We start from the raw sequence: 20,440 nt of genomic DNA on the forward strand, positions 1-20,440 counted from the left end.
AATACAGGTAGGAAAACAACTATTAACCTTATATTAGCTTGTTATGACAAGATTTAACACTGCAAACATTTGTTTATTAAAGTCTCATGTATTTCATCCTGCCTCCAAACCTGAAGGTTAATGCAAGTGGGTCTGACAGGCGTGTGTGTCATGTGTAAGGCTCAAGACATCACATTGTGAGTGTGTGCATAGTGAAACATTGCATGAGGTTCCTCTCTCCTCTCAGGAAATGAATTAGTCATTCCCTGTCTCATCTGGGATGTGAGGAAGCCACACCGCCCCTGTGTGGATGGCAATATTAATTTAACATGACACTGCATTGATGGTCAATTTCAGTTTCGCAGAGGCTGTTTAAGTGGAGTGGTGGAGTATTAATGTGATAAGATGTGAGAACTGAGGGACGTTACATCTCTCTCTTTTCTGCCATGTCTTATACTCAGCCAACCATCTGGACAAATCATCTCCCAACACGCCTCTCTCTCGCCTCAACTTTAGGCTGTGTGTGTGTGTGTGTGTGTGTGCACGTGTGTTTGTGTGTGTGTGTGTGTGTGTAAGACAGCGTGAGGGAGTGTTAGAGTGAGTGAGAAGGAGAGCGAATGATTGTCTCTCCTTCTGTTTGCTTATGGTTGATTATGTCTTGTGAATAAAATCTCCATGTCTCTATGCATACGCTGAATTTGCTTTTCCGAATCGAGATGTGCGGGTGTGATGGTAAGTGTGTTGTCAGTGTTCGTGTTGTGGATGTGGAGTGACATGAAGGGTTTATGTGAACAAAACTATGTGGCAAAATGTGAAGTTATGGTTCGGAATTATTCATCTGCTCTTTTGTGTGTAGCGCGTGTGTTGGTGTGCGTGTATACATGCGCATGTGTGCACTGAATGTAGGAACATGTTAAATGACATGGCTGACTTTGCTGCTGCCCATGTGACCCTCCTACCCCCTGTGTTTATGGGCCTTGTTAGCACAGGCTTGCCTTTCGATCTTCGTTACCGGCTTAAAATTCGATGTGTCGTACTTCCAGCTCACAGCAAGTGAACCGTGTATGAACGAATTAGTAATCTACACAAAGTGCTTAATCAAATCAGCAGCTGCCCCTGGAATAAATATTGCAAGATGTCTTGGGATATTCACTTGGAGAGAAAGGGGTGGGGGGGTTTGCTCAAAATGTGTACGTGGCTATCATAACAGGATGCCACTTAGATTGGAGTGTCGCATTTGGCGATGCTGGACTAAACCTGGCTCGGCCTGCCAAGCCAAACATCTTTTATTTTGCCAAACACGTATGTTTATTTGCCTTAATTAGGTACAGTGTGGTAAATGCTGTGACAGCTTTTTAAATTAGAATCATCACTTCCCTCCTCGAAATCAGCCAGTGGACGGACTGTTTATCACGCGAGCAGTGCAGCACCAGCCCTCGCCGCTCTACTCTTAAATGACGGATGGCAGGCACAGGATTTGCCACTCTCTCAAATGCAACCCGCCCTCTGGACTTATTAATGACAATAATTAGGGAGAAACCTCCCTGCGAAGCCTGCCAAAGTGATTAGTGCTTTAATGATGGAATAGTAGGTAGTGAGCACACACAGAATTGATTTACGTATTCACCCTGACCTTTGGAATCCAATTTACGCATCCACATGCAAAGGAAGAGGAGGTAACGGATGAAGGAGAGTGACAAGGATAGGTAAAAGAGATACCTGGCCCTTGGGGTTTGACTTTAGTTGTTTCAGGGACTACAGAGGGGGCATCGCTTTTATAATTCAGTAAACTGCACTGTGATAAAGTCAGTTTACGAGCGTGAATTCGGTTGAAGCCCAAGCTCAAAACTAATATCGTTCCTCACCGTGAGCTACTGAGAAATCTATGCTGGAAAAGCGAGTTTCTGCAGATAATGCAATATTATTTTTGTGCTGAAAACGTTATCGCTTATGAACTCTCGATATTTTGTTTTGTAGGATCTAAACCCTTCATTTGTAAGATCTGCAACTTTGCGACCGCTCAGCTGGGAGATGCCAGGAACCACGTGAAGAGGCACCTTGGCATGAGAGAGTACAAATGTGACATCTGTGGGTGAGTTAAATGATGAAAATCATATAGTCACAAATAAGCAACGACAGAATATGGAGTCCCGTCCCTTCGAGATAAGACTGTCAAAATTGATAAAACGGGGAGGTAAGGTGTTTCATACAGAGGCTTGACATAAGGTTTCACTTTAACTTCATATTTTTTCCTCAGTGCTTTTGTCCTGGCTAAGCCTTCAGTTATGTGTGTTGGTATTAGACAGACATTGTACCTATTCCCCACTGGGGGATCAACTTAAGACCGAGCCAAAGGCAAAAAGATAAGAAAAGCAACCAAAATAAACCCAACAATAACCAAGCAAGCCTTTTTTTCTTTGACCTGTAGTATTTCATTTTAATTTTTTTAAATCACATTGTCTCAGGTGTAAGTGTCCCGAATTCTCATGCGGTGCACCGGATGAATGTGTTTATTGTTTTAGCCTCACCCAGTAATTATCCTTTGTCAAGTGAGTAACATTTTTCATCATATCCTTTCATCATTTCATCATTTCCCGACATCATATCATAGTATTTCCAATAGCAGGTTTAAGTTACCAGAGCCCTTATACACTCAGCGATGCAAGAGTGCAGTTATTCTCTCCGTTCTTTGTACCCCCTACATGTAGACCAAATGTTATGCTCAGCATAATCCATTCTCAGGATAGAGATACTCACCGGCCTGTCATGTTCAAATGGACGTGTTGAGATGTTTAACATGCATTCAGGGAATTGGGTAAATTGTGGGATTTCCAGCTCCGAACCATCAAACTTCTGTGGCTACACACTCGCAGAGATGAAGACATATGAAGAGATATTAGTTTCTCCCTCCGTGTAATTCTGTGTAAACCATTCCATTTAGTTCAGTCGCGAGCCGATTTCGTTCTTCTAAAGTCGAGCAGAGCGACTGTGTTTATTTGCTCCCGCTGATGTTTGCAAACATATTACAGCAGGAGCAAACAAGCTTTGGTTTAAACATGGCTTTTCCTTTAATGAGAAGAAAGCCTCATGTTTCACAAGCCCTCCAGCTGAACCCCCTCCCCCCCCCCCCCTTCTCCCTAGAGCTGCAAATGTGTTGGGCTCTGACCAAGCCTCTAGCTTTATACATGTACACGCATACATATGGAACGGTTCCCCAATATGTCTTTAAATCGCACTACTAAATACATCCGGTGGTTTCACAAATCACACGGACGGAGAGGAGCTGCGCACTGCCAGTGCCAAGCCACTGGTGACAAATCGGCCCTGTGTGTGCTTTCATTACTGACTGATCACCGGGCCATTCCTCGTTTTGACTAAAGAGCGGCAAACACAAAGAAACCCCTAGAAACTCCCATATTAAGGCCAGAGCCACACATATACAAAGCCCGCTCTTCTTCCCAAAGTTTTCACATTTTGATGCGGCGTTCTTAATCTAGATCGAAAGCACGTAACTAATGAGGGGCCGCATCGCAGGTATAACGTGTAATGGGATTACATGTTTTTTTTTTTTTTTTGTCTCGGCTGACCTAGAAAAGTGAGATAATGGTACGATTAAGGTTTGCATTTCCCTGCACATACTAATGATGGGTCAACATTTTGCTTGATGAAAAGGGGGGAAAAAAAAGGAGAGGAGAAATGGAGGGAGGGGTGTATATGTTACCACCATTTATCATTTCAATTAACATGAAAGTATGTGTTTGGGCTGCTTATTTTAAATGATAAAATTTGGGCTTCATTTTCTCCAGCCCTCAAGGCAGCCTCCCAGTGGCATGGGGTTTTTGCGGGCTTCGTTCCTTGCCATTTTCTTGAGGGTCAGCTCAGCATGTCGATGTTACCTTTATGCTTTTCCTTTTTTTTCAGTTTTCTTCATTTACACTGATTGCTTTGTTTTCTTTGTTAAACTTTCTGAATAGAAGCTCACCCCGGTCCTGACATTGAGCGATTGGATGTGCCGCACCCAGGCTGTCCAGCCCCTTTAGCTTTAGGTCAGTGCTGCTGATCTCTTTTCAGGAGCGGGGGGGGGAGTTGTTGATAGTTAAAGATCATCTTGTTGTGGCATTTAATTAACAAATGCAAATGTGAGGATTAGACGTTGTGGAACCCTTGACCACGCTGCTAATCAAACCTGAGTCGGGTAGTCACTCATTATCACTAGCATCGCATAGGCAATGTTAGTCTCCAACGCACCACATCTTATGGGTCCTCTTTGTATCAGTCGATGTTCCTAACTCGCTGCGTATTAGTGTCTTTATTTCAAAACAGAAAGATATGTCTTAATTTGCCCATAAAGAACTCCTAAGGTGCACAAACAGCAGAAAAACACAAATTGGCCGTTAGCATGCAAGATAAGATTTCTCATATTTAATTGGTTTTAAAAAAAACAAAAAAAAAAACCCTAGCATGTGAGACAGCACATTCTTGCGTTTCCTCCTGGCATGTTTAGTCCGCAGTGGGGCCCGGCCATTTAATGAGCCGCCTCCACCTCTACTCCATCATCTACCAGAAAGACCCTGAATTCAGCATTTCTACCCCACCGCTCTCTCGTCCTCTCGCACTCTTGTCCTCCCCAAAGATGCAATGGACATCCAGTGCTGTTGTAGTTGTTAAATTATGCATAAACAGTCTAAATGCTTTGAGGCATTGGTTTAATATCTCAGCCCCGGCCTTTAGAAGTATTAACACTGTCTTGGGCATAGATTCTCCTCCTGCGGACTGCCGTTTTATGATTATGGGTCATAAGCTACCCGTTTCCTCGTGTCACTTCAGGAATTTGAGCAAAACTTAAAAACTGTTGCTTTCTTGCGACGCCGAAACTTTGTGACACGCTTGACTTTGGCTTTCCGGCGGAAGAGGCTGCAGCGTGTTTTTCGCTCCCTCCCTCCTCATCTCGATTTTCTTGACTTAGTGTTGGAGAGAGTATATATAGTCATGATTTCATGTTGGGTGTTGGGTGTGTGATTTGACTGTTAACAGGATGGGGCTGGCTCATGTCAGGGTTTTTATGTCCCCCCTGTCTTGTGAGATTGTCTGGTCTGTTCCCAGAATAGCCCATCAGTTCCGCCCTGCGTGGCTCATCCGCTGTAATGTGCCTTAATGCCCGGGCCTCTATGAGTAGTGTGAGGCCTGGCAGTGACAGTGGAGGAGCATCTTAGCTTGCTGCTTATCCAGAGAAAGCCGTCACTTAATTCATCCCCTCTATTGTCTATCCACACCCCTCTCCTTCTCACTTGACGTGATTCTCTGTAATCCTCAAACAGATTCTGGTTAGAACTCCCTGAGAACTATTTTTATATATTTTTTTTTTTTCTTCCTCCCTTCCTCCCCTTTAAACAGTAATGGTTGTTGCAGATGAAGAGAGGGATCCCTATGAGGATGATTATAATGTCACTCCACTGATCTTCTGCCGCCCCAAATAATTGTACATCATCGGTTCATAATGTGTCAGAGGGACACGTTGGTGGCGTGCAATTAAAACCGTAGAATATAATACAGCAAATTACCGCCTGTCAGGCCTATGAACAACACACTCGGTATTTGAGTTACACTTAATCATCACGTACATTAGCAGTTTTGCTAAGATCCCCCTTTTCCCATCTCCGTGAAACACACAGTTCCTGGCAAGCTGAGGGATTGTGTCTGTGATACAGCAGCTTTAGGATGTGCTATGCGTTTCACTTGGTCCCTGTGAAAGCTTTTGTGTGAGAAAGATTGCACTACATGCAGTCATATATATATATATACACACAGTATATACACACAATTCTATTGTACCAATCATTTCTTGAGTATAAATTCATATATTTGCATGCAAAACAAAATTGAACAAATGTGTGTGTGTGTGCGCGTGTGTTAGTGTGTCCACTGCATACTACAAATCAAACTGAAAAGGAGAGCAATAAAGGTTGTGAACTGAAACTGACCCACAAGTGCATTCCCCTTACATCCCGAACGTCTTATTGGATTCGATGGAAACTATTCGGTCCCATTCACCCTCTTTTAATCTTCCTTTTCCCTTTTATTTCTGTCGATCTCTCAGTCTTTTCTGCTCATCTAACACCCGGGTCAGTAATCGCTGACCGTCATGAACATAATTTAATGTCTTATCCTTGGGACACTTCAAAATCTGTGCCTGGTCCTTGCCACTTAACGTAGTCCCCTTCACCAAAATAAACACATTTTGCTCTGATGCATTTAACAAAATTTAGTATGCCATTATCGGAAATGAAATAAGTAACGCTAAAGGTCATTTGGAAAATAATGCAGAAAGGCTGGTCTGGAAAGGTTAAGTATGTGACGGAGCTGTTCTGATGATAATAAGGGCTGTGTATGGCTTGGAGAGCTTGGCGTTCCGGTTTGACTCGGCACTCTGCGATCCCTCTTTATGACCAAGACAGCTTTACAACCCGTTACCCCCCATAACACGATAAAGCGCAGCATAATGGATTGGATGTGTTTAGTAGCCTTGGGCTGATGTTTGTAAAATTAATGCTTTTTGCAATAGAAACACTCATGCACAGGCTAACATGCGCATACAGAAAAAAAACAAGTGAGGAAGGAAGCGAGGACAGAAAGAAATCAATTCTTGACAGGTTTGATACATCAGTATAAATCCAGAAGTGTTACAGTTTAACAGTTCTTGTCTCTGCGCTGGTTGGTCAAACTTTATTTTCTCCCATGGCAAATCTCAGATATCTCTCACCTGATGAAATGACAGCAAACATAAGGCTTTATTAGATGGAATTTAATGTCTAATCCTCAAGAGAGAGGTGATGAACGATAAGGCACATTAACAAATACGTAGGATTTGTGTTTCAAAGTCCCAACTACTTAAGGGTGACGCTCGCTTCTTGTCCAGCCTGTTTAATGTTTTTGAAAACAAGCTTTTGAATCGGACCCGACTCAGCACTGTCTGCGCACGAGAGACAGGGGAGGGGAATATTTGTCAGCATGGTCCTTCCTATTAGGTTTTAATAAGAATCTCATATTCTTTAGTGGACCCAGAACAGTGGCCTCCGGGCTTCATAATTACAGCATTTCTCTTTAATCACAGACAAACAAAAAAAAAAAAAAAACAACATTGTGGCCCCATACACAAAATGACAAGATCAATGGGTACAAATGGGAGCGAATAAAACTCGTAAGCTTTTGATGATAAGTTATTCTTTTCTCCTGGATTTTTTAAAACTATTGTCTCCATTGTACTATCTGTACAGTCTCACAACTGTAATCTTTAAATGTTCCGAGGGTGGTAATATACTTTTTGGATTATTTTTTTGTTGTTGTTGTGAATAAATCTTCCATAGGAGATTCTGTTTTTGCATTTCTACCAACAGTCATTTATTTCAAGCAAAAGGAAATAAAAATAAAAAGCATCCCATTGATAATAATGAGCAAAAATAATATTCGCCTTATAACTGCCAACCAGATCACCTGTCATATTCAAGAATTGCAAACGCTATGCTGGCAAGTTGTTAAAATGGCCAACAAATGCTGCCGAATATTCGATTCCATAGAGCTAATCACTCTGTAGGTATATCGTAGCAGAAAATAAAGGGAGTTAATAAGTGATTAACAACAGCAATTAAAAGATGACGAGGAAGGAAGATGAAAAAAGGGGTGTAATTAAAATATCAGTCCTCTCATTGTCAGAAGTGCGAGAGTCATCCATTGTGCACTTATTAAAAAGCTGGGTGGAGGGGAAGGAGCGAATGGTGCTTAATTCCAGCAGCACAAAGTGTCTGGTAATCTGCCCATGGATGGAGCTCATGTCATGGAGCTCAAGGCTGTAACTCATGTTTAAGTGTTGGGGCTGTGTCATTGCCGGTTCACAGTCATGCATTTCTGTGTTGACACCCATCGGGGCAGGGAATATTTGGCAGCCAGGAGTAATTTAACTTAATTAATGGGATGCATATTTGATGGAGGAATAAAATATCCCGGCTCAGCAAAGTGGAGAAAGGGAAAGATTTAGTGGGAGTTAAAGGTGGAGGGGAGAGTAATTTGTGCATTCGGTTACTGGCTGCTTGGGCGACCGAGGGGGAGAGAGACGGAGATGTGGAAAGAGGAAGAGCGGGTCGGGGCTGATAAAGATGGCAACCGGGAGAGAAACGGAAACCACGGGGAGGATGAAAGATGTATGGGTGACACAAAGCTGAGCTGATTTGTAAAGGGGAATGGGCTGTCCCTCCATTGAGAGGGCGATCAGACTGACAGGACTTGATTTAATTGATATCTAGACTGAGCACTTTCTCAGTGCAAACAGACACGTTGCGCTGGTTTGCAAACTTGTGGTAGAGCTAGAGGCTGACACGGACCTTTTTAATATTCATGAGGGAGCTTTTAAAGGTGTTCAGCAACAGTCTCCTTCCCTCCACCGCCACCGCCCGTTTTCTCCGATCCGTCTCGACTACCAACACGCGCGGTTTTAAATTGCATTGCGGTAATACAGCAGACCCGCAACCCGTCGGTTTGCCTTGACAAACCTATGGCCTGACGAAAAGCTGTCAAGCCGCTCTTAATCTCCTCTGGCACTTTTTAATTGACTTCCTGTAGGTATAGATTATTTTCATGGCGAGCTTGCCACGGAGATGTTTGATACCATCCTCAAGACTGGCATCTGGGATGCTTGTTGCTCACCAGAGATGACACTGCCATCTTTGTGTCTGTCCCTCTCCCTTCTCCTCTTTCATCTCCCCCTCTCTGTGTGATGGGCCGACTTATTGGCGGAACAGGGGAGAGGTAAAATGCAATCAGTCATTGCCATCTTCATAATTGAGCTGATATACCTACTGGGAGTGCTGAGGAAATGTTGGCTTGGTTGTAAGAGGAGGCTCTTTGTGTCTGACCAAAGTTGTTAGTGGCACCAGGCTAATATCGGGCGCTGGTATTGGTCCTCTGTAAAAAATCTTGGACGTTTGCCCATTTCGTACCCTTCGACTGATGTGATGGATAGTTTGTTTAAGGAGATGAAGCGTTTGATGAAGATTACGAACTGTATTTATTGTAAAGTGATTCAAATCCATACTTGTGCATGAAAAGCCCTCGAGTGTAACAAAACAATTTGATGAGATTCCAAACAATTAAGCGTCGCGGGCATAAAAATGGCTCCTTATTTTCCAATAGTAATCCAACATTATAACGCTCTCGCTCCCAGGTTATATAATTTGTTTTGTGTCCAAGGCTTATTTCATCTAAAATGAGTGGCATGAATTGTGTCTGTGTGTATGTGCATGTGTATGCGTGCCTGTAGATATATATATATATATATATATTGTAAGTTTTCAGTTTGGCCATGACAAGAAAGTGTTGACTTTAAAGTTATAAAATACTGGCAAAAACTGTCAGCTGTCAATGGCTTAAGTCCAGAAAACACTGCGAGTGATACAATCCGTCATCCATTAGTACGCCAAATATCATTCGCACTCTGTGTATCGCATGTGGTCAGGCCCACACACGCTGATACCACGGCTCATGGACACACAGGCCCTCCTCCTACACACATCTATTTACACACTTGAACATATAGCCACACACACTTGTTCTTTTTTTTTTTTTTTTTTTTTTTTTAATGCTCTGTGTGCCGCAATGTAGTTAAAAGAGACAAGGACTAGTTCTGGAGGCCAGCAAAAGTTCACGGAAGGAATCAGAATGTATACGGAGTATTTCGCTTTACTTTTGATAGGCTGTGCTCTAGTAGGACTTTATCAGAATTTAATTATCTTTCTATTTTACTAACTACTCTTAGAATATGTTCTGTCCATTATGAGTATATATATGCATTTTTTTTTTTTTACCGTAAATGTTTTTAGTTGTTCCGTGTAATGTCACGGACATGACATTAGTTTTAGAGATGGCTGGCTCTGTTTACCTCTTGTTCTATAGGTTTAATTGTTACATTTCGCCCTTGTTCAGGTAGTCCCATCCCTCAAGTTTAATATCACAAGATCCCCATGATTCTTAGATTTATGAAGTGATATTGACCATTGTCTATGCGAAAAAGACAATAAGCTGTGATGAATGGGTGACATTAGTGATGAAATTACATCAACCTTAACAGGCTATTGTATTAACACACCTAGACGATTCCACTCCTCCTCGCTGCCCGTTTAATTGATTAATTGCTGACATGGATGGATGAGAGGTTGTGGGTCTTGAATCGGTGGCTGATTGCTAGTCAACCATAAACAGAAACAGCCACAGTGGGCCCTCAAGGGCAATATTCATACTCCCCAACCTTATGGTGATTCCTTATCCAGCACTGACAAGAGGAAAAATACTCAGCCATAAAAATGCTCATATCACCAGGCTGACGTATAAAACCCGTCGTCTCTCTCTCTCTCTCTCTCTCTCTTTCTCTCCCTCTCCCAGTGCCTGAGTTGTATCTTCTTTAGTTCCCAGTTGCTCAGCACACCCCTTGGACTCTGAAATCTCCCATGCTCCTCTGTATACGGAGCCACAGTCCCTCAGGTAGCCCCTATGCTGCCCAGCTTTAAATATGAGCAAATAATCGCGGCGTGAGTGATGCTGCATGTGTCCTTGACTTGGATCCTCTGTGTGCTATAGCCACATCTCACTGTCTCCGAGCCCCGTGGGATGCATAAAACACCACGGCTTGTTGGTGGTGGTGGTGTGTGTGGAGAGATTCAGGGATGCAGAAAGGAAACGTGGTCTTTGTGCGTGTTTATGCAAGTGTGGAGAGGGGACAGATAATGCTTGCACAAGTGTGTGCTTAATGAGAGGGGCACAGAGTCCAATGTGATGTGTTTGTTTTTCATATGTGGCACAACAAAGATATTGAGACGTTGCAGTGGACATCTCATCACATTTATTCGCCTACATCTTCTGTGGCCCCGGTAGATAATGTCGGATTCAGCAGTGTGTGATTAAACCCCATATTTGTACATAAGACACTAAATAGTGCCAGAGCCGGTGACAGGGGCGGCCGGGGAGACATGTGAGGAGCGTATAAAGTATAAGGAGCTTAGGAATGCCGAGGTGAAGTAGCTTGCCCTCTGGTTTAGGATCTACAAACATCAAATTGTTGGAAAGAGAGTTGGACACATGGCCAAAAAAATAGGAGAGTGTATTGTCAAGTAGGTTTTTTTCTTTTCCTAAACACTCCTCCATGTTGGCCCTCGGTCCCCACATACAGTCGTAGGTCTGCACCCCTGCAGCCAACCATAAAAGCGCTGACACATCGATTACCCCTTAGAAAAGGAAAAAAAAACATAGTGGAGTGTGATGAGGAGCAGCATGCAGTGTGAAGAGGAAGCGTTTATTCATTTATTCTGTTTATTCAGCAAAACAAACAGAGGTCAGAATTATTATGCTACAACACTGATAGTTGTGTGTCTATTACAGTTAAATTTCAAATTAGGGGGTTCACTCTGCCCACTTTCATGGTCATTTCAAAGCCTGCCTTCAAAGCCCCCCAGCAAAATCTGATTACTTGGAGTTTTACAGGGTACACGAACTTCAAGTGGAGCAAAAAAAACAAAAAAACAAAAAAAACAAACAAATTAGTTTTTTTGAATCCAGTTGAAAGCTAAGATACACAAACTGGTATTCGTGACCTGTGGTCTATATATTGGACATTAGATGGCGCCATTCAACTTGCTAGAAACCCTCAAGATGCGTCTGCATTTCAGCATTTGACTGGTTTTAGGTTACACGTGGATGTTTTGCCTGAATAAAATAAAAATTGTATTCCTACTTTTTTTTATGAAATATTTAGTCACTGATTTTTTTTTTTTTTTTTTTAAATACACATGTCATTTTCTTTTGAATCTTTCAAAATGAGATTCAACTAGAACACTCATTGGTTATAATTTTGAAAGAGATGTCACACCTGATGGAGGACAGATAAAGAAGTTAGGTTTCTATTTGTTTGTCTTTTATATGATAAACAAATGGATAATTCTCTAGTTCATGGGGCAATAAAAAAAAAAACAAAAAAACAGCAGCAACAAACACAACACATTTATACACTGAGTTCTCCCTTGTGTCGTACAATTTCAAAGCAGAATCACGAGTTAATATCAAAGTTCCCTATCTTTTTGCGAGATGCAAAGCCAACAGAGTGGGTGTTGGTGCAGTTGTAAATGAGAGGAGGTGGAGGTTGGGCTCGTGGCAGGGCCGATGTAGTGTTCAGTGGGGTGTCCCTGCCGGTCCTGCTTTAACTAGGACAAGCCTCTCTATACCAGTGCACCTCGGGGCCGATCAGCAGGTCTCAGGAGAGGCTCCCCTTTCTGCCGTCTCTCTGGGCCTGTCACGAGGGGGCTAATGCCGGGCTGGTTGGCTGGGTGGAGGGCCGCTACGATGCTGATGCTGGTGGTGGGTGGGGGCTGACATGCCGAGAGGGCAATTACAGCAAGGACAAAGACTACCCGGTGATAAGTCCCCACAGCACCCTAATGAAGAGAGCAGGTTAGCCTTTTAAGAGGACTGGGGAAATGAACATGGCCTCAGTGCATGTATGTGTGTGTTTGTGTCTGTTTCACCTACCCGAGAAGGATACATTTTCTGAGGTCATGTTACTACCACGCTCGCTAACATTGCTGAATGATGCCTTCCCAAGCTGGTATTTTACCCTCATGGAGCAAATGCAAACAACGACATAAAACTTAAAATCAGTGCATCTTTAGGGAATTGTACTCCTGTGGCTCCGTATTGTAAGGAAGAAAGACCCGATTAATGAAATGAAATCTTTTTAAAATATCATGCCTTTGGTGGGTAATTGCAGCACATTAGCAGATCCACGGTTTGTTTTTATCACACTGCTTAATGATTTTTTTTTAATAATATCCCACTTAAAAATTCAGTACATTAAATCCTGCATTTTATACTTGAAATAAATTGATGAGTCTGTAGGCAAGGTTATAGAAAATATATTCTGGTTAAGGAAAGGAGCTCGGAGAAAAGAGAAAGCGTTCAACCGAAAATGAAAAAAAGGGAAATGGCAAAATGAATCCTCTCCAGAGGAAAAATTAACAGCTTTTCTCTCTTGGTCACTTTTGCATATCTAGCTCACAAGCTTGGATGCAATTTTAACCAGGTTGTCTTCTTAGGCGATAGATCCTAGATGCACCAACACTTTGCTTCTCATCTCCTTTATTCCTTTTTTTTTCTCTTTTTTTAATCTAACCTTTTTTTTGGGTGGGGGTGGATGGCAAGATGGTTTGTACCTGATACTGCTGTGTTGGAACACCCATCTGGGATCTGATAAGAGAGCCTCTGGAGCGGTGCTTATTCAAATCAGTGCATGTTCACAGTGAATAGGAGCAGGTAAAGGCAATGAGATACAATGTGATAACCTTTCTGGAGAGGAGGAGGAAAGAGTTTTACACTCTGTTTCACAGCTCTTCTCCGCAAGCTGAAGGATTTTCATCGGAGTGTAATTGAACTGCACTCCTCTGAATTTCATGAAACTTTAAATCCAACAAACAAACCCTCCTAAAAGTGTGATATTGAATGGATCTTTTGGAGTTGGTAGTGTTTTATAATGACTTATAGCCTTTTTTTTTTTTTTCTTTTGACTCGTGAGTGTTTGCAGAGTGGTCTTTTTATGATGCCGTGTGTATGGGAATGTGAATTTGCAGTTTTGTGTTTTTGGATGACCTGCATACAAATGTCACTTCATGCCTTTTATTTTTGCTGTTGACCCTGTATATTATTATTTAGACCTACCCCTTAGTATGAGAGCAAAAATATACCGCGCACTTACACACGTTACTTGCGAATATATGAATATGTTAACATCAGATTAAATAAAATCAGTTTACTAATATGGATTTGCAGTGATTAATTTTAAAGCCACTGTGCAGGAAACTGAAGTGAAGCTCCGGGGGTGGGGGCCGGTTGATAACATATGTTGCTTGCACTTAATGCAAAACTCTACCGTGATAGTTAAACAGTGGGGTGAAATTTATCCTCCAAGGGCCTCCGTGGTAATGTGTGCCGGCTTGTTCTGAACTGAACATCTTTGTATCGAAAGCCACTCTGCCGCAAAAGCATCACATACGCCGAATACATTTTGACACAAATTATAAGGAAAAATTATAAATTACTACAGCGTTAAAGGCAATTATAGTGACTGGTAATAATTAAGCGGGTGTAATTTACAAATAATTTAAAATTAATGCAACACTTTTAATTTCAAGTACAATTTAGGAAACGACTATTTATGTTTGCAATGTTAAATCTTCCATCTAATTGGCCATTCCGTTTAATCGCACACGATAGTGTGAGATTTTCACGTTGCTGTGTGTGTGTGTGTGTGTGTGTGTGTGTGTGTGTGTGTGTGTGTGTGTGTGTGTGTGTGTGTGTGTGTGTGTGTGCGTGCCCAGGTAGGGATGCAGAGAAAAAGAATGTCTTTAACCACTTTTGTTTTTTAAGGTTTTATAAGATGTTTAGTCGGAGCAATATTAAAATAAAGCAAGCATTCCATTTTATTATATTTTTTTCAATTTGGATTTCCTGTACACTGCATTCTACACTAAAATATCTCTATTGAAGTGTTTTTTTTTTTAAATTCTGGAGGTATCGATAATCTAGCACTATGGCATGTGGTGTGACCATACTATAATTTTTAATTTAATAAGCTATTGTGCAGCTCATTACGGTCAGAGGTTTAATGTGCAGGCTTTCTCCCTAAATGAATCTGTCTTGGTTTTGATATTGACTCACACAGTACGCAGCCTACCAAGTGAACAAGATAATCAAACACCCCCTTTCCCCTTTGCAACCAAACACCACTAATCTAATATATTAGTCACCCATGCTCGTGAATGGGTGAGCAATTATTCTAAAAAGTTTCCTTGCTGTGCTGAGGTGACAAAGGGAATACGGGCGAGCACGACTGCAGACACATTTGATGGCTGCTCAGTTGTGCTGATAGGCCAAACGGTGGTGGGAACCCGCCACTTTTAATCAAGTGGAGGGTGACGGCTTTCATAAGAGCATGCGGCGACTCTGACAACTCTAATAAGAAGAGGTGACAGAGAAAGTTTCTGTGTTAGCGGCAAAACAGAGGGGGAAGGTCTCCTTTTTTATGCATGTGTTATTTTTTTTTGTTTCTGGTTGAGTATAAGAGACGAATTTCACAATCTGAGACTGGATTTGTGGTGAAAGAATGTCAGCATTAATTTAGGGCTCAGGGGACAAGGTCACATGAGTCCCTCTACAGCAGAGTGCCCCAAGTCTGTTTGTGGCTATGGAGAAAGGCAAACATGCTAAGATGCCTCCCTGTGCATAAGGTAAGCGACCGGGAGTTTTGCCCATCAATGTCTAACGGCTCACTCTAATTTATGAAACTTCAGCCTTTTTATTCAAAGACAATCTCAGCACTAGGAAAAAAGAAGTGAAAAGGAATGATGCTTTGAGGATATAATTAAAGATATCGTTCAAAGAACAACTTTTTGCATATTTGAATTATTACTGTCGTTAAAAACCACACAAAATATGGAAATACGATTGCCGGAAGCACATAAATCAATGATCAGCAAGGCCTCAGAGCCCAATAAATATGGGGAGTTAAATACTTTAAAATGCAAATCACATATTACAATTTGCATATGGGTGAATTTAAAGGAAGTGTGCTTCCTTAAGACCCTCAGAGGTAGTAACTGTTGGAGCTGCAGGGTGTTGGAAGTCTGGGGGACAGACAAGCAGCCCGAAAGGTTTTTATTTTTTTCACATTGTCATTGGTCAAGTTATTGGATCGTTCTACATGATAGCAGCTGAAGTGGGCTGACAGACATGACTGCATCTCTTTTGTGGAGCCAGAAAGTGCCTTAAGTGATCTGAATAATTAGGAGTTAATTATTCTTCATCCATCTAAATCAGAAAAGGACAGATATGGGAATGGAATTTATAATTTTAGCCCAACGTCCTGTCTTGTACTAATGTGGTAAACTAAAGTGACTGTGAATAATACCTACTGACCTTCGAGTAATTATTCCTCGCCTGGCAATTTGCTTGCTGTTGCTAATTGAGGGTATTGATTCAGTGGGATTCATATTAAAAATACATATGTTTTATGTCTGGGATTTTTTTTTCTTCTGGTTTTCTTTAATGTATTATTAATCCTTATTATTATTATTTTTTAAACAATAATTAGCAGACAGGATGTGCAATACTGGAGGGCTGGAGAACCATCTTTGTTCTAGTGCTGCCACACTTCCAGGTAGTCTTTCTTTTGCAGAAGTTTTTGCTTGATCTAAATTAGTTTCTATGTTGCGTTGTGTTCGACATGTTGGAGCAGCTATTTGCGTAAAACGCATCGCTCCGACAAGTAAATTAAACTTAACACCTTTGTTGCCGTCGCTGGAGAAAAACAAAATTAAGTCGTTATAACATGTATAACATTTTTTTACAAGGCTCGCACAAGTACAAGAAGGCTGTTTCAACTAGTTTAGCGTTGCCCCCCGCCCCATGTTGTTTTCCCCCCTCAGACATTTAACGACGCTCTGGCGGCACCGTCGGATCAATGGACATGATGTCTCTTTGTGCATTAACACTCAGGTTAGAGTGTTAGGTTAAAAACCTACCCAGCACCTCGCCAGGGAAAAATACACAAGAGAAGTAAAAATCAATTTTCCCAGCGGAGTCCGAAGGCTAGCCATCGTTCTCAAGGCATCCCTCCACTAATATGTATATGGGCTTAAATTATACGGGGGGGGATGGCAAAGACTGTCACTTGTGATTGTTTGCATGTGTGAATGCCCTTCCTGTGCTGCCCGCAGGTATTGACCATTATAGAGGATAAAGGTGATTTTTTTTCAAGTGTGTGTCTTCCCCATCTCTTTCTCATCATATTTTAAGCCTTTTTGAACAGCTGGGATCCAGTAGCAGCTTCCAGCCTCATAGTAGCCCAGATAGGGATCGATGGTGCAGAATTTAGGCATTTACCCCTGCTAAAATGGGTAAACTCATTTGTCTCTCCTAAGAAACATCCTCTCTGTTGTTTAAGGAGACACTTAAAAGAATCTCCTGAATTAAGATAATGTGACTGTTGGTGTGTGATCAGGGAGGCTTGGTGGAAACGGACAAGCGGTTTTAGCTCTGTTATTGGCTCTCTGTTTAAGGGGCAATACATGTTTTGACGGAGTCCAACTCTCTTTATTTTATTTCTGTCATGCCGATTAGTGTGCCGAGGAACACTTGGTGCTCTCACACAGCCCACCCCACTGAACAAGCATGTGTGTGTATCACGGAGAGAGAGAGAGAGAGAGAGAGAGAGAGAGAGTGAGAGAGAGAGATTGTGTAAAGCATGCCATCTCTAAATGAGATGGACCAAAGTGTGATGGCCCTGCTGCTCCTTGTGCTACATGACTGCTCAACACAAATTCTTGGTGAAGGACTCAATGGATGCCGTGAAATCGTATTTGCCGTACAGCTAATGGCATAAGACTGGTTCTGTTAGAATGTTCCTCAGACCAAGAGAACATGTCTTTGGGCTACGATGCACACTGACCATTTACGATATACCGTGCACAGACCGCACTGTATGTTGCGCCGCACTGCTTGCACTTTAAATGCGAGCTGCCATATTTTTCAGGAATTCTGACAAATACAAATAATATTTTAGTATGATTCATTCTTTGGAAAAAAAAAAAAATTGAGCAATATTTGCAATTAGCGCTTGGAAATAAAATACGAAATGATGGAAATAAATGTATACAAACAGAGACCGGACATTTTTCAGAGACGCTGTTAAAGGTTCCTTAGGTGGAAAAAATTAGGATTAAGTGTCACCTTCAGTGGGAGAAAAGCTATAACAAAATGAAGGAGTAAAAAGAATTAAAGGTGAGTCAAAAAAACTCAACTCCAGTTAGAAGGAGAAAAATAAGCTAAACCTTTAAACTGACTCTATATTCTCTCTCTCACCAACCTCGGAACAGACTCACGCACCCCTTCAGTGCCAAATAGGTGTCTTTATTTTTTTTTTTCTGTCTCTCCTGCGTGCGGAACTACAAAGAGCTGTCCATCCAAAAGAACTGCTCGGCTCTGGGTGCTGCTGGGTACTCTGCTGCTGGTGGTAATTAGGCGTCACAACACTTAGACTGAGTGTCTTGCGCAGCGTTGAATTCCTCCTGACGTGACTGAGGGATGGAGGAGTTATTTGGCTCTGCAGTTTCTTCTGCTCTACTGGTCATCTGTCCACCTCAGGGCCATCAGCCTAAACAGCCCACCCAATACACACACTTATGCACACACACACACACACACATACACAAACACACACACACAACCCTCCACCACCAATCATACGAAGCACACAGACTAAGTAAAGAGAGCAAGTGTTAAAGGAGAGAGATATCAATGCCATCAAGGGGCTACAGGAGGGCTTTGGAGGTGGGAGTTAAAGCAATGATGGTGTGCGTGTCTGTTTGTATTTGTGTGTGGGAAAAGGGTGTTATCACTTACTCTATAGACATTTAGCTCAATATGAGGTGTATTCTCTTAAATATTACTAATCACTGAAATAATCAAAGGGGTCTGTCGTAATTAGAGCAAAGTCAGTTCAGGAGCGGGAGTTTAACTAAATGAATTCAGCCACATTGAAGTAATTTTTATTCTAGCCTTGTTGCTCCTTTGTCGTGAAATCATTTGAGAAAACAACAGAAGCAAGGTGAACATTTTTTATTTATTTTATTTCTTTTATTCAAGGTAGGTCAGCAACAGGGACCCACGGAACAAGATGAAGGGTTACTGCCGCATACAGCATCACCCAGTGGAAACCTACTGGAATCTCTTACTAGCTTGTAACACGTGCTGGCACTTCTATTAGAATGCATTTTATTTGATTTTACAAAAGGATTTTAATCAACTCAATTTTTCCTTTTTTTGTTTTCTTTTTCCTGTGTATTGTTTTTGCAATTACTTATCAGCCATCTATTGCTATCACAAATGTTAATCTACACAACAAAAGATTTGAATAATGAAGAAGGCAGAGGGGTGAGGGGTTGGAGAAATGTGCTGTGGCAGTAAATTTAGAGTTTGTGTGGCATGCCGAGCACAGCGTCAGGCTACAGGAGGGAGAGACATGCTGCTTTCATTTCCCTAGGCCATATTTCCGTCCACTGAAGACTTCTGTTTTTACACAGGTAGGCAGTTTGGGGACTATCTCAGTGAAGAGGAAGGGAGTGGAAAAAAAAAAAAAAAAAATTAAAAAAAGACATGGGAGGAATCAAAGGATGTTCCCCCCTTTAATAATGTAAGAAATATTCTAATTTCTAAAAATAAAACCTCCTCTTCATCCTTCCTGCTAATCTGAGCATTAATTTATTCCAACCCAAGGCCATATTAGTATGCTAGCCGAGGGCAAAATGGTTACGACAAGACCAAGTTCCCTCAAAAACTTGGATACATATCAACACTGTGAAAAGATCAGACTACAACCTCAAAACAATCTTTAATTTTGTGAATTGATCATAGTAATTGGCACTTGCTATTCACTGTACTGCAATATGTTGTACATGTTAACCACCCAAACCTGGCGATATCAGTTATTCTTTAAAAGAATAATAGTCTTTGAATGCAACAACAAATGTATATCACAGATTTAACTCCTGTGTAGATTATTAATGAAAACAGAGTCCTGAAATATCTGCTATTTAAAAGGACAAATATTTACAAGGTAACATTTTTAGAACCAAAAAAAATGGCAATGAACCATGGATTTCTGTATAATTTTGCCTTTTTTTTTAGATTCATTATCACATAACTGAATAACGTTGATGGTTTTTGTTATGTTTAATTTCATTTTGTGTGTCCCCTTTGATATTTGATGCCATCCCATAAAACGCAATGAAGCAATGGGACTTCTATCTCAGCCGTCAAGCAGACACTCCTTTATGGAAACAGTGATAACAAATACATTGTGTAGGGTAATGATGGCATTTGCTCATCTTGTTTATCATATGTATGGTAGTCACAAGACACTAGGAATTTGTGTGTGTGTGTGTGGGTTTGTCTTGTTTTCATAATTTTACAACATTTCAACAAATTAATGTGTGAACCATTTGGAAAAAAAATATGCCATATTTTTTTGCAACAGTGAAAAACAAGACATTTTAGATCATTATTGCATCTGCCGGCTTCTGCATTTGTAAATGCAAGGTAATGATTTTTTTGAAGGCAATGAAATCAAACAGAGATATTATGTCACTTTGCTGGAAAAGACTTTCTGTTTTTGTGATTGACTATATTTCCATGGTAAACTGGTGTTTTAGAGGAAAAAAAAAATCCCTCTATTGTAGGATCCTACAAAATCTCTTCTTTATGTAAATGTATAAATGTTGCAACTCCTTTGGTTGGTGTTCAGACACACTGGTCATGTCCCACAGACAGTGAGAGGTGTGGAATGTGCTGTCTGACTAGTGGAGGCCCCAAGCATGTT

General features: G+C 41.3%; 1 protein-coding gene across 3 annotated transcripts in view; it reads left to right on the top strand.

The window, feature by feature from the left end:
- znf407 (zinc finger protein 407) overlaps nucleotides 1-20,440 on the top strand; it is a 138,406-nt gene that overhangs the window by 11,389 nt on the left and 106,577 nt on the right. For all 3 annotated transcript variants that reach the window (XM_086154599.1, XM_086154601.1, XM_086154600.1), the window contains one exon: nucleotides 1,957-2,071. In XM_086154599.1, coding sequence (XP_086010725.1) covers nucleotides 1,957-2,071 — 115 coding nt within the window. The remainder of the gene's footprint in view (nucleotides 1-1,956; nucleotides 2,072-20,440) is intronic.

Source organism: Fistularia commersonii, chromosome 11, assembly GCF_037954325.1.
Source record: "Fistularia commersonii isolate RoL2024-O1a breed Wild chromosome 11, RoL_Fcom_v1.0, whole genome shotgun sequence".
Taxonomy (NCBI): Eukaryota; Metazoa; Chordata; class Actinopteri; order Syngnathiformes; family Fistulariidae; genus Fistularia; species Fistularia commersonii.